Source organism: Ceratotherium simum, chromosome 19, assembly GCF_057802395.1.
Source record: "Ceratotherium simum simum isolate JZ-2026a chromosome 19, ASM5780239v1, whole genome shotgun sequence".
Lineage (NCBI taxonomy): Eukaryota > Metazoa > Chordata > Mammalia > Perissodactyla > Rhinocerotidae > Ceratotherium > Ceratotherium simum.
The window spans coordinates 51044560-51058345 of NC_141918.1; the positions used below are offsets into that span (position 1 = coordinate 51044560).

Below are 13786 nucleotides of genomic sequence, written 5' to 3' on the forward strand. Positions count from 1 at the left end.
GCCATACAGAGGATACACTTAGAAATGACTCCAGTTACAGTCACATGCAGGTTGTAAACATCACTTAAAGAAAGGGTTTTCTGCTCAGAAACCTAATCTGAGGAAAGGAGGCGGTTTCCAGTCACTCTCATACAAGTGTAAACATAAACACTATTTTCAAATGTGGAGAGGACAAAGGACCTGAAAGCAGGGGTTAACAGTGCCGATTCTGCAACCAGATTGTCTGAGTTCAACTCCTGACTCTACTACTGCCTAAAGCTGGGGCCTTAGTCAAGTTACTATCCCACTCTGGGTCTCAGTTTCACCATCTGTATAATGGAGATAGTAAGACGAGAGTTAAGAATAAGGGTTATTGCAGAGTCAAGTTCTTAGAACTGTGCCTGGCCCCCAGTGAGTGCACAGTAAGTTCACCTGTTTTCATCATTACAGCTATCACGACGATGGCAAATTCCATTCAGTTTACACTTTTTCACATTCCAAAGTTTTGCTAATATGCCGAGAGCCTAGAATTGTCACCTCAGTTTCACTATTTTACCCTCCTCACTTTTGGACAAGTTTCCTAATCATTCGTATGGGAAGGGCTAGATATTTTTCATGTAAATATTCGTGTCAAAAATGATGTACAGAACGATTAAGAATATTTACATGAAAAATATCTAGCCCTTCCCATACTCTGCTCTGTCACCACTTCAACTCCTAAGATAATATAATGAATCTATCAAATTTCATTATAGCTTTGTGTCCATACCTAATCTTTCATTTTATTGATATTTGTGCATTTTTTTCCTCTGAGAATTTTCTCCTCCATTTTTGTCCTTCTCTCAACTTTTAAAAAATCTAACAAATGCAAGGCTCACTCTTTAAATTTCAAGGACACTGCAAATTCATTTTCGGTCCTTGCTTTGTACAAGGAATCAATTTAAAAATTTAGTTTTCCAACTCCAAGCGCTTTGCCAGAGGTGGACCAGTGGAGCATAAACACCTGCAGTATCACAAACTACAAGTATCTTTGATACTGGAATCACGTGATAAACCGTAAACTATCTCTCGTTAAAGATTTACTTCTTCAGGGGCCAGCCCCGTAGCTTAGCTGTTAAGTGTGCGTGCTCCGCTGCTGGCGGCCCGGGTTCGGATCCCGGGTGCACACCGATGCACCGCTTCTCCGGCCATGCTGAGGCCGCATCCCACATACAGCAATTAGAGGGATGTGCAACTATGACATACAACTATCTACTGGGGCTTTGAGGGGGGCGGGGATTTACTTCTTCAGTCTATGAAGAGACAATTTAGCATCACATCATACAATCCAGGATGAAGACTGCTAGATGGACCAAAAGTTCCATTATGTTTAGCAACATACCTTATCATATGGCAAAAGCCCTTTCAAAGGAAAACGAAGAGTTGCAGGATCCAATTTCCATGAATTACAAATGGCACCCGAGTTATTTACAACCGGCAGAAGGCTACAGCGGCCTGTATGTATTACAAAAAATGTTTTTAAGTAAATGTGAACACAGCAGTGCCTGGTCCTTCATTCACTCACAAATATTTAACAAATATCTATGCTGAACCAGGTACTGGTTTAAAAGATGTTTTAATTAGATATTTTGGAATGTTCTTTATTTTTCGTACAGATGGTTGGAGACCAATTTGTACAGGCCTTCCAAACTCAAAAATGTTGCATTTGTCCAAGTATCCAAGATAGAGGTCAGCAAACTATACGCCATGGGCAAAATCCAGCTTGTTGCCTGTTTTCGTAAAGTTCTATCGGAACACTGCTGCTTTCGCACTACAATGGCAGAGTTGAGTAGTTGCAACAGACTGTGTAGCCCACAAAGCCTAAAATATTTACTATACCACCAGTATTGGAAAAAGTTTGCAGACCTCTAGTCTAGGGTCAACATGACTAACTTCAAGCATGACGTACCTAGAAGACTTAGACGTAGCAGAGGATCATCAGCTAATATATCTAACTGCCTGATGAATATTGCCACTTGGATGGCCCACAGGCACCTCCAGCTCAACATATCTTCAAGTGAAATCATCATCACCCTTCTCAAACCTGCACCACTTCCATAATTCATTAAAAGATATCAACATACACCCAGTTACAAAAGTTAGAAGCCTGAGAATTATCTTCTAGTGTCTATGTAGTTTTTCTGCTTCCAGTGTTTAGAACAGCACCAGGCTCAAAAGAAGTGCTCAAAATTTGGTCACTGACTAAATGATGGTCTATATTCCCAGACAGTTTTGAGGCCACCATGATTCCTAGAAATAATTCAGGAGTACATATGGGCACTGCAAAAATTGCCAAATCACATGCTTATTTTTAAAAGAAAATTCTGAGAATCTAAAAAAACATGAAAAAATGGAAAACAAAACAAACGAAGTACAGAGCAAAGGTGTGAATTGGAACAGGCTGAAAGAGCCTGATAGTCCTGTGTCCTGTGGCCACAGAGGGACAGGTCTGTTCAACTTCCCGCTGCTTAAAGGTTCCGTGGTGCTCTACTAGCTCTGTTAAAAGTTCCCTCTTATTACCAGGAAATATAGCTTCCAGAAAGGTTCTACCTGAAGCTTACACCCAGACCAGACAGTCGCTTTCCCCTCCCTACACTCACACAAAGTACCTGAAAACAAGGAAAAGGCTATTATGAAGGTCCTAGCGAGTTACAAGCCACCGAGACATGTATAAGACACATCCGTCAAATTTGTTCAACAGTCAGATCACTAAAAATCAGGTACTATTCAGTATATTTTAAATTTTAATCCTACCACAAATGGAGTTTATCCTTGCTGTGGGCCTGAAGGTATCCACAAAGTCTGACACCAGGTTTCCAAGTAACTAAAAACAAAACAAAAAAAGTATAAAAATAAAATCAAGATTGCTCTGAATATAAGGATCATTTACATAAGACGAGATAATATGTAAAGATTTAGTAGAATGCCTGGCACATAAAAAAAAATAAACGTTAGTTCTCTTTTGCTGCCTTCCAAACAATTACTTACCAATTCATCTGTCCCTGAATTCAGCCAAGTCCTACCACCGTGTCCTTGGCTATTTGATGAAGCTGTGTATATTTTGTTTTTTGTTTTTTTGCTGAGGAAGACCGGCCCTGAGCTAACATCTATTGCTAATCCTCCTCCTTTTTTTCCCTTACTCTCCCCAGAGCTCCAGTAGATAGCTGTATGTCATAGCTGCACATCCTTCTAGTTGCTGTATGTGGGATACCGCCCCCGCGTGGCCAGACAAGCAGTGCGTCGGTGCGCGCCCGGGATCCCAACCCGAGCCGCCAGTAGCGGAGCTCGTGCACTCAACCGCTAAGCCACGGGGCCAGCCCCCTGAAGCTGTGTATATTTTATCACTTGGTACATAAATTGTCTCAATAGGACAGCAGGGAAATGAAAGAAATACACCATAATTATAAAAAAAAAATATTATCTAACAATAAAAGTGACCATTTTCAAAAATAAACACACAAAAACAAGATGAATATTACTACTTTTGATAAAAATTTCTATTAAAAATTTTGGAAAATTTCAAATTTACCCAATGTGGAAGTTTTCCCTCAGGATATAGTTTCCGGATCTCTGTGACTGCAAAATAGGCTGGTAATAAACAGGCATTTCTTTCCAAGATATATGCTATAACCTAAGAAAAATAAAAGGACAATGTTATCATTCCTGACTAGTCCCACAAAAATACACCTTTTAAACGCAACAATGGCAACAACAACGATATTAAAAGTAGAGATATTATTTCATGGATTTATTGGGCTAAAACTGTAGCATAAAGGAATTCAGATAGATTCACATATATGAAGAATCTCTAAAAATGAAGATTAATAAACAATGAAATGGATCGCTGATGGTTAGTAAACAACATTGAAAATGCTTTAAATACTGGTTGACTCCAATAGGAGAGCAACAGACCAAAGTAATATTTTTGCAACAGTACTTACACAGCACAAAGATCTTTTAAGCGGTCCACAGGCTGATGTCTTGTAATGGTTGAAAATACTTTAATATCTATATTGTTGTTTTTATAATTAAAAAACATGAATTAAAATTTAAAATATCCTTTAGAAATAAAATCAAAGTGAAATAGAATCTTTAAAACTAAAAGCATGGGGCCGGCCCAGTGGCTTAGCGGTTAAGTGCTTGCACTTTGCTGCTGGTGGCCCGGGTTCGGATCCCGGGTGCGCACCGACGCACCGCTTCTCTGGCCATCCTGAGGCCTCGTCCCACATACAGCACCTAGAAGGATGTGCAACTATGACATACAACTATCTACTGGGGCTTTGGGGAAGAAAAAAAGGGAGGAGGATTGGCAATAGATGTTAGCTCAGAGCTGGTCTTCCTCAGCAAAAAGAGAAGGATTAGCATGGATGTTAGCTCAGGGCTGATCTCCCTCACCAAAAAAAAAAAAAACCTAAAAGCGATTTTTGTAGAAGTAAACAAATGGAACATTCCACAAACTACTATGAGTTTTAAAAGCACAGAACTACATAAAACTAGACATTTTTGAGGTTATGATCAATGAATTACAGACATCTAAATTACCTCTCTTGCTGCTAGAAGCTGCTGTACAACAGCTGAGCTCACTGTATTGGGAATTGTCAAGATTTTCTCCAAAATCACTTTTAAGAGATCTCGAACACCCTGATATAAGGAAAAAGTCACAGCTTAAAACTCAGTCATGTCCCCTGTACTAGTTAAAACATCTAAAGGTTTCACGATCATACACTCAGAAAAAAATGTTACCTTCAAGGTCACAGCTTTCAAAACCTTTCTGAATCAGAGCTAACATTCAACTCCCTAATACCAAACCAAGAGAAGAGTCATGTTCCAAAAATAGAATTCTAAAGAATGCCTTGCAGGGGTCGGCCCCGTGGCTTAGCAGTTAAGTGCGCGCACTCTGCTACTGGTGGCCCAGGTTCGGATCTGGGCGTGCACCGACGCACTGTTTGTTGGGCCATGCTGAGGCAGCGTCCCACATACAGCAACTAGAAGGATGTGCAACTACGATGTACAACTATCTACTGGGGCTTTGGGGAGAAAAAGGGAAAAAAAAAGGAGGAGGACTGGCAATAGATGTTAGCTCAGGGCCAGTCTTCCTCAGCAGAAAGAGGAAGATTGGCATGGATGTTAGCTCAGGGCTGATCTTCCTCACAAAAAAAAAAAAAAAAGAATGACTTGCAATATGAACAAAGAAGAGTCACTTATAAATAAAAATTAAACTTCCCACGTTCTGCCAAGCTTTCTTGACCTTCATAATATTAGAAGAGTTTCTATGGTTACAAGGTTCAAAAAAGCTTAATTTGTGCTTACAGACAGAAATATATTTGAACAGAACTTGAAAACACTCTGAAAACACGGGCAATAATAAACCTCCTGGCAGCTGACCCTTTCTGCTCACTCCCTTTGGCATTCTAACTTTACCTCCTTCTCATCCATCACACACCTTAATCCCTCAAAATTATTCAACAAGGCTATTCTGTTAATTGGTCATCTCATTTCTATTACCTGTTGTATTATATACAGAGAAGAAATTTCACTCAACATGCATTTATTGAGTATAAACTATGTGATCAATCTTGTAAAAAAGATAGACAAAACATACACATGACAGAAGTTAGAAACAATTATAACGCACCATACAAACAAGGAAGAAGGTAAAAATTGCATATTAATCTGCTAAGGAAATTGAAGTATCAGTAAAGAGAAAATAATCAGAAGAAACTTCTTAGAATCTATTTTGTATTAAATCATGATTCAAATCAATATTTATCAGTTACGTCATTTTAGATTAGAGGAAATACAGATGTAAAGCACAGGGTCAGGTTTTGGCAATTCCCTCAGAAAGGACACTAATAAAAGTGGCTTGAACGAAGCAGAATGGCTTCTGCAGCTATGGAGACCTGGAGTTGTGTTATGAGACACAATCAGAGAGTGTATGCTATTGTTCTTGGTCAAGAACAGTGTACTGAAGATACTAGCTAAGGAAGAACATGCGTCCAAGGGAGGTCAAGGCAGGGGTGAGGCAGGACTTGTTCCCGTCATCAGCCGATGCCTACATCCATTCTCATTCCACACACCTCTGCTCTGCGTTCTTTCATTTGGAAGGGGTCCCAACATCAGCTGACGCCTACATCCCTTCTCATTCCACACACCCCTGCTCTGTGCTCTTTCATTTGAAAGGGGTCCCAACATCACAAGATCTGTGGCATGAAGGACCCAGGGTCTGCTTGGTGACTTCCCTACTCATCGTGAAAATATATCAGTCACTTGCATTTTTAAGAATGTTGGGAGAGGGGCAGAGAAGCTGTGGGAAATACTGAGCAATTTTAAATCCCTTTAGGAAATATAACAAAAAATAGAGAGCTTCTACTTCATTTCTTCCATATGAAGATATACACACTGAAAAATTAATCATGTCTGAAGGCAATTACTTTTTTATAATTAGGAAATAATACCTTGTAATCCACTCCCCCAATTATTTTCCGAACCAGTTTAAATGTTAAGGCCCAAAGCTGTGTTCTTTCCCATTCAAGAGTGTCAGAGTTTATCAGGGATTCACAAACCATCCTAGAAAAAAGGAATACCCATTCCAGTTACAAGACAGAACTTTACAATTTCTCTAATAGCCGAGGTCTGTGTACTCTGGACATTGTATTTGTCACAGTATTTTTCATAAAGGTACATTATTACTCAAACATACTTTAAAAAAATTACACATAGTATTTTACATTTTTTACTTGTATGAAAGATTAAACACAAAGTAGAACTAATTAATATTATATTTTTACTTGAAAGAAATCTACCAAAAGCTATTGGTTGAATGTTTACCATCCATCAGTTTGTGGCAGATTGTATTTTTCCAAGATAGCTAAAACCAGATTTTTGATTCCACGTGCTCTTCTGAAATGTGATACTGATACTCCTCCCATGAAGAGGCGGCAGGAGGGTCTACATTCTGTCCCCTTAAATCTGGGCAGGCGCAAGACTATGGCAAAAGGGACACTGTATGACTTGCATGTGTAGGCTCCAACTCAGGTCCCAGAGGACAGCCAGGCATCAACCACCGCACATATGAATGAAGAAGCCTTTGTCATGACTCCAGCCCTGGGCACCATCTGACTGCAATCATGAGACTCTGAGAAAAAACTGCCTGCTGAGCCCAGTCAACCACCACAACCACGAGTGTTAATAATAAAATGATTATTATCCTTTTAAGCCACAGAGTGTTGAAGTAATTCATGCGCAGCAAAAGATAACTGAACGAGCTCATCAAAGTGAGTGTTCTTAGCCTCAGCAAAGCCTGCCTGGTTTTGAGCCTTTAAGTATTCAATTCTAAGAATATTGCATCGTAGAAACCTAAAACCTGAGGTGTTATGAAGAACTATGTTGAGCCTACCTTCCTTCTTCATTCCCTCATCCTTCTACTACAACAACCTCAACCAATTTCCAAACATTAATAAAAAAGAAAATTCTTTGGATTGCTCACATCCGCCATTACACATACCTGGGTGGAAGGAGACCAGTCTCAACTGCCATTGCTAAGCAGTCATAAAGAAAAGAAATTCTTTTAGGACTATGCTGGCCATGAATGAATTTAACAATCCACTGGATGCACTGTTCATGAGATTCCTAGAAAATTAGAAAATGATTATATTGTAGTTCTACAGTTATACTTTATAACTAACAAATAGCTAATACCACACCTGGGAGCATATCAAGACTATAAATAGAGATATTCCACTATAAACATTTGTGGATGAAAACAATAAAAAAAAATTCAGTTTTAGTATTTCAGTTATATTAAGCTTAAAAACCTTACAATTATATTGATTAAACACCCATCATTTTTATTACATGGAACCCCCCAAAAGAGTAATATTTTACTAACATATTCATGGTCAATAGAAAACTTTAATAACGATTGTGTAAGGCATTGTAAGCAGTGCCCTTAACGGTAGACATAAATATTCCTGTCACTGGGGGAAAGAATTCATTATGAGTTAGTACCTTAGCCTCATGACAATTTAGTGCGAATCTAATCCCTAAGAGCCCAATTATGGACCCAATGACACATCAAATTTCTAGACTTGCATAACTAAAATCTGATACCAATCTGTAGTGACCACGTCTAAGTCTGTCTTCCAGGGTACCCTCAAGGATATCCTATATGTCCTGCTCCTCTGCACTTCCACTGTCCTTCACACACACTTCTATTGTTGAATGTATAATGCTGATTTACAAATGTCTATCCTCCTCCTGGCTCATCTATGGGAATATAAACTTCTGGAAGACAAGGGCCATACCTTAACCCATAAAATGTTTAATGAATTATTAAAAAATTAAAATATGTTGGAAAAATGTTCAACATCACTCAGAGAAATGAAAACATAAAACCATACTAAGATAAAATTTCTCACATTTTAGAAACATGATCCAAAAGTTCATTAACACTCTACTGTGAGACTATAGAGAATAGACGATCTTACACATTGCTTGGGGAGTACAAATTAGTATGACCCTTATGAAAAGCTATTAGGCAATTTCTATAAAAATTACAAATAGACATACCCTCTGACCCAGCAATACTACTTCCATGAATTTATTATGTTCTGTGTATAATATTATTATAGTATTGTTTAAAGAGGAAAAGGTAAGAAGCAAACTAATGTCACTCAGTAGAGGTCTGGTTAAACAAAGGAAGGTGCAGCCATATAATAGAATATTATCCTGCCATAAGAAAGCAAGAGAGGAAGGAAGGCAGAAGTAACTCTTAATGGATTGATGTAGAATTACTTTCAGAATTTAACATTAAGAGGAAAAAAGCAAGGTGCTAATGAACAGTGTACACAGTATTGGAACATTCTATAAAAATGATTCTGTATGCATAAAATACTTTAAAAACAAACAAACTGGGGATCCTGGCTGCAGACAGGAAAAAAACACCAGGTGATTAAGCTACGGGAAATGGAAGGCAGACTATTCACTGGGTCCCCCTTTCGGTACCTTTTCCATTTTGAACCATATGAACATATTACCTATTAGAAAATAATTAAAACAAATAAAAAAAAATGAACATATTGCCACTACGTGACCCATGTCTGTGATCCATGCCAGTGGCTCTGCTGCAAACGGTCCTCATTTTCCTTCCTATAATGCACCCTGAGAAGATAATGCACTACCAGAACATGAGCTCTTTATTTATTTATTTTTTTTGTGAGGAAGACCAGCCCTGAGCTAACATCTATTGCCAATCCTCCTCCTTTTTTTCCCTTTTTCTCTCCAAAGCCCCAGAAGATAGCTGTATGTCACAGTCATACATCCTCCTAGTTGCTGTATGTGGGACGCCGCCTCAGCATGGCCAGACAAGTGGTGCATCAGTGCGCACCCGGGATCCGAAACCCGGCGGCCACTAGCGGAGCGCGAGCACTTAACCACTAAGCCAGGGGGCCGGACCCCAAACATGAGCTCTTTAAACATCACACATTTTGTCTTTTTCATGGATACATTTTCTGGTGACTGTTCTTTGCTACTAAGTTTTGCTGCTCTTTCCTCATTTCTACTATAATGTCTTATTATAATGAGGATGTAATAATGTATCCTTATTATAGAATCTTTGTATCCTTATTGTGGCATCTTTGTGTCTTCCCCATGGTATCTTTATTATAGTATCTTTGCAGCAATGTTGCGCCAGTTCCTTTGTTGAGTAATTGAATGAAATTTTTATCCTTTTACAATCCCTAACACAGCTGTTTTCAAGTGCACCAAATAAATTGGAATAGGATGGAAATGATTTTATATAATCTAACAGAGGGAAGATTTTTAAAAACATCTTATACTGTTTTGTCATCAACTTCACTTGTCAATACAGGTTCTCCACTGGAACAATACAAATGGAAATAAATGGAAACCAGAATAGACAAAATAAAAGATGATGACAATTTTATTTCTCCCTCTCCAGAAATATCTTAACAGCAGCATCAAAGCAAATGTAAAAAAAGGAGTCAAAAATCATCAGCTGAATGTATTAAAAACGCAGTGCTCACCTGAGAAAGACCACCCCAAAACTGTCTGAAGGCCCCCAAACAGCTAAGTAGTTTTGTTTTTTCATCCTCAGGGGTGTCCATAAACATGCTAAAAAGCAAAAACCACATTATTTGCCACTATTTTTAAAAAAGGTAATTCAACATAACCGGAATAGTGGATCTTATAAATCTCCAAAATAAGCCCAAGTAAAATCTTACAAACATAGGCTCCCGTAAAAACACAAACATCTGCCATGCCTATACTCACCCAGGGAAAGCCTCTTCTATAATTTCCGTTTTCTGTGAAAAAACAAAAGTAGACGATGTGAACTAAAAAAAAAAAAAAAAAAAAAAAAAGAAAGAAAAAAGGGAGAGGCCTCCCCGAGCAAAACATGACAACATCACAGGGGGCAAGTCTCCTCCACCGACGATACCCGCCCGGCCTGCCACCCAGGGCGCTGCGGGTTTCAGAGAGGACCCTGAATTTGACAGCCGGGTGAGAACCGCTACCCCCTGCACACGCACACACGGTGTCACGGCAAAGGGGAGGCGGGGAGAGGGTGCCCGTCCCCTCCGTCCACCCCCATCCACGGCCCCGCCATCGCCCTGGCACCCGGCCGTCCACTCACCACCACCTCCTCAAAAATGCTCTGCAGCTGCGTCTCCATCTGGACCATCGTCCCCGCCGTCCTCGGACGCCAGCGCGCGGCCTGACCGGGAACAGGGGCCGAGGGGCGGACACTCGCCCTGGTCCCCGCGCTCCTCAGGCGCTCGGCCGAGCGTCCCTTCCCGGGCGGGGCAAACTACGGCAGCCTGCGTGGAAGCCCGGAAGCGCCGGGTGCGCGCCGATGACGGAACCCGCGGAAACTAGTGACCCAGCAAGAGGGTTCCGACCGTGGGGAAGGGAGGCCCGGGAGCCCGACCAGAGCGCCCCCACGTGGAGCCTCGAGCCTAAAGCTCCCCGGGGCATCGTCGGGGGCAGGCCGCCACCTGCGGGCCGGAGCGGGAGTTGCTTCGTGCTCGGGACTACTGCTTTTGCATATTTGCAGCCTTGGGGAAATGCTGCTGGTGCAACCCGGGTCAACCGGAAGTCTGCGGACCTCTGACCTCCTGGAGCTCCGCCAGCGGGCTGGAGCGGGAGGTGAGACCGGACTCTTCCTGATGGCAAGGACCAGGCCTTCTCAGCCATGGTAACCTCAGTGTCTTGTAGGCTTTCCACGAACGTTGAAAAAAGTGAATGAACGCATCACGATTGATTTTTGATTAGAATAATCGAAAAATAATACCTACCGTTTTCAGTTATAATCATCTAAAAATAGTAATATGTATCAATTCTGAATACCTGTAGCCTCTTTGGTGGAGAAGAGTGGCAAAGAAGAAGTCTGGTCCACTGGTGTGGTCAGAGCAGATGCCTCAGTGCTCTGAGCAGTGTGTCCTCGGCCTCTTTATTCTTTCTAGCATCACTTTGACATGTTCCTGGACGTTTGCCCTCCTTCTTCCAGCTGAGTTAGGTGTCTCTTCTTTATCCTCGTATAACACCTTTGTGCATGACTAGTAGAGTTCTTCCTTTATGGAAGATTTACCCACCGTTTGCTCAGTGCTAGACATGGGTGTTAGGGATTTAATGAACAGTATTGCAGTTATCGATTTTGCAGCATATCCAAGCTAGAAGGATCACAGAGCCAGAATTATTAAAATCCAAGTCCCCTAACAACCTATGATTCTGTTTTGTATGCTGAATAGATGACCTTATTGTGGATCATCTTTATTCAGATACACCTCTAAGACAGTGTTCATTTGCTCTCTGGCAGATTTCCATGCAATGGTGGTGGAGAATGGTCTAGAAATGGATGGTCAGTTTATATTCAATGAATGGAGCATCTGTAAGCATGATATAAAAATCAATTTGTTTTTGGTTATGGCAAAAATACAATTCTTTCCCGACCATTTTACCTTTTTATTATATGAGCTCTGGCCAAAGTTAAGATGAGCTGGTGTGTGAGAACACGCTGATTTGGAAGCACAGAGTCCCAGTCACGGCTTTGATAGATGAGTCTTTGACCTGGCAGAAACTCAGTTCCCTAACATATCCACATGCAACCACTGTATGCCACTGTTACCACATAATAGCTTCTAAAAACTGAGATGTAAGAATTCAAATTTCCTGCTAGAGAATAGCTTCACGCGTTAGGTGTAGGGTATTAATTTGCTAGGGCTGCCATAACAAAGTACCCAGTCTGGTGGCTTAAACAACAGATACTTATTTTCTCACAGTTCTGGAAGTTAGAAGTCTGAGATCAAGGTTTCCTGTTTTAGTCAAGGAGTTATAATCCATTATTATCATTATTTATTTTGATAAATATATCAACTATATATGTTTATAATTGATAGATATATCAATTGGTTGGTTTCTTTTGAGACCTTTCTCCTTGGCTTGCAGATGCTCATCTTCTCCCTGTGTCTTCACGTGGTCTTCCCTCTGTGCATGTCCATGGCTAATTTCTTCTTCTTATAAGGAAACCAGTCATATAGGATTAGGGCCTACCATAAGGATCTGATTTTAACTTAATTAACTCTTTAAAGACCCTATCCTCAAATATAGTTACATCTTCAACATATGGATTTTGGGGGCATAAAATTTGGCCCCAAAACTCCCCCCTCTGGCCCCCAAAATTCGTGTCCTTCTACCATGCAAAATGTATTTACCCCATCACGAAAGCCCCAAATCTTAACCCATTCCAGCATGAACTCTAAGTCCCAAATCTTATCTAAATATCTCCTAAATTAGGTATAGATGAGACTTGAGATATGAGTCATTCTGAGGCAAAGTTCCTCTCCAGCTGTGAACTGCTAACACCAGATAAGTTATCTGCTACCAAAGTACAATGATAGGACAGGCCTATGACAGACATTCTCATTCCACAAGGGAGAAATTGGGAAGATTAAAGGGGTCACAGGTTCCAACCAAGTCTGAAACCTGGCAGGATGATTCAATCATCCTCTTTGGCTCGATGCTCTGTCCTCCAGGTCCCCGGGGATGGTGGCAAGAGTGAAGAGGCCTTCTATGGGAGGACAGCCCGGTAGAGACTGTAGGTGCCTGAGTGGGATGAGGTGGGCATCCAAGCATGGGAGGGGGTGGTGGCGAGGTTGGGAGGCTGGCTTCGTACGGGGAAGTTTATCAAATCAGCAAAAATAGTAGGTTCAATGAGAGTCAGATTTCACCCTGTGAGAGAAGGGAGATACGTAAATGGGAAAGTAGAATGAACCCTGTGGTGCTCGGTTGGAATCAGGAATTTTGACATGAACGCGTGGATTTCAATAGACAGATAGTTTTAGAAATAAGTAGAGATGATAGGTGTAATGTGCACACACACATACATGGACACATGTGCCACACACGCTCATACATATATTCCCTAGTTCTGGTGATGAAGAGAGTGTGGGAGCAGCTACACTCCAGTGATCACACCTGGAGCTCAGATCTAACTGCTAGTCTCTACTTAAAGGAGCCAGGTCATTTGGAGTAATGCTTGAGCACAGAGCCGGGCCAGGTAATGTACAAGAGAAGCATGAAGCATCTTGTTTTACCAGAAAGCAAGAAAGCTTTTAAAGAATGATTTTTTGGAGCTTGAATGCGTTCCCAATGGCCAAATAAGGAACAATATGAGCATCAAAGTGAATAATGATAATAATGGATTATAACTCATTGAGTAGAATAGGAAACCACGGGTCCACAAAGATGTAAA

At 40.8% G+C, this 13786-nt stretch overlaps 1 protein-coding gene across 3 annotated transcripts in view; it reads right to left on the bottom strand.

Annotated features, from left to right (window-relative positions):
* Positions 1-10844, bottom strand: part of MED23 (mediator complex subunit 23) — a 47440-nt gene extending 36596 nt beyond the window's left edge. For 2 of the 3 annotated variants that reach the window (XM_004422325.3, XM_004422324.3), the window contains exons 1-9: positions 10670-10844; positions 10309-10340; positions 10062-10149; positions 7523-7647; positions 6474-6585; positions 4561-4659; positions 3548-3649; positions 2773-2842; positions 1361-1473 (exon numbers count right to left, since the gene is read on the bottom strand). In XM_004422325.3, the coding sequence (XP_004422382.1) occupies positions 1361-1473; positions 2773-2842; positions 3548-3649; positions 4561-4659; positions 6474-6585; positions 7523-7647; positions 10062-10149; positions 10309-10340; positions 10670-10717 (789 nt within the window). In that variant the 5' untranslated portion in view covers positions 10718-10844. The remainder of the gene's footprint in view (positions 1-1360; positions 1474-2772; positions 2843-3547; positions 3650-4560; positions 4660-6473; positions 6586-7522; positions 7648-10061; positions 10150-10308; positions 10341-10669) is intronic. The other variant, XM_087444121.1, reaches the window with a different exon arrangement.
* Between the last annotated feature and the right edge of the window lie 2942 nt (positions 10845-13786).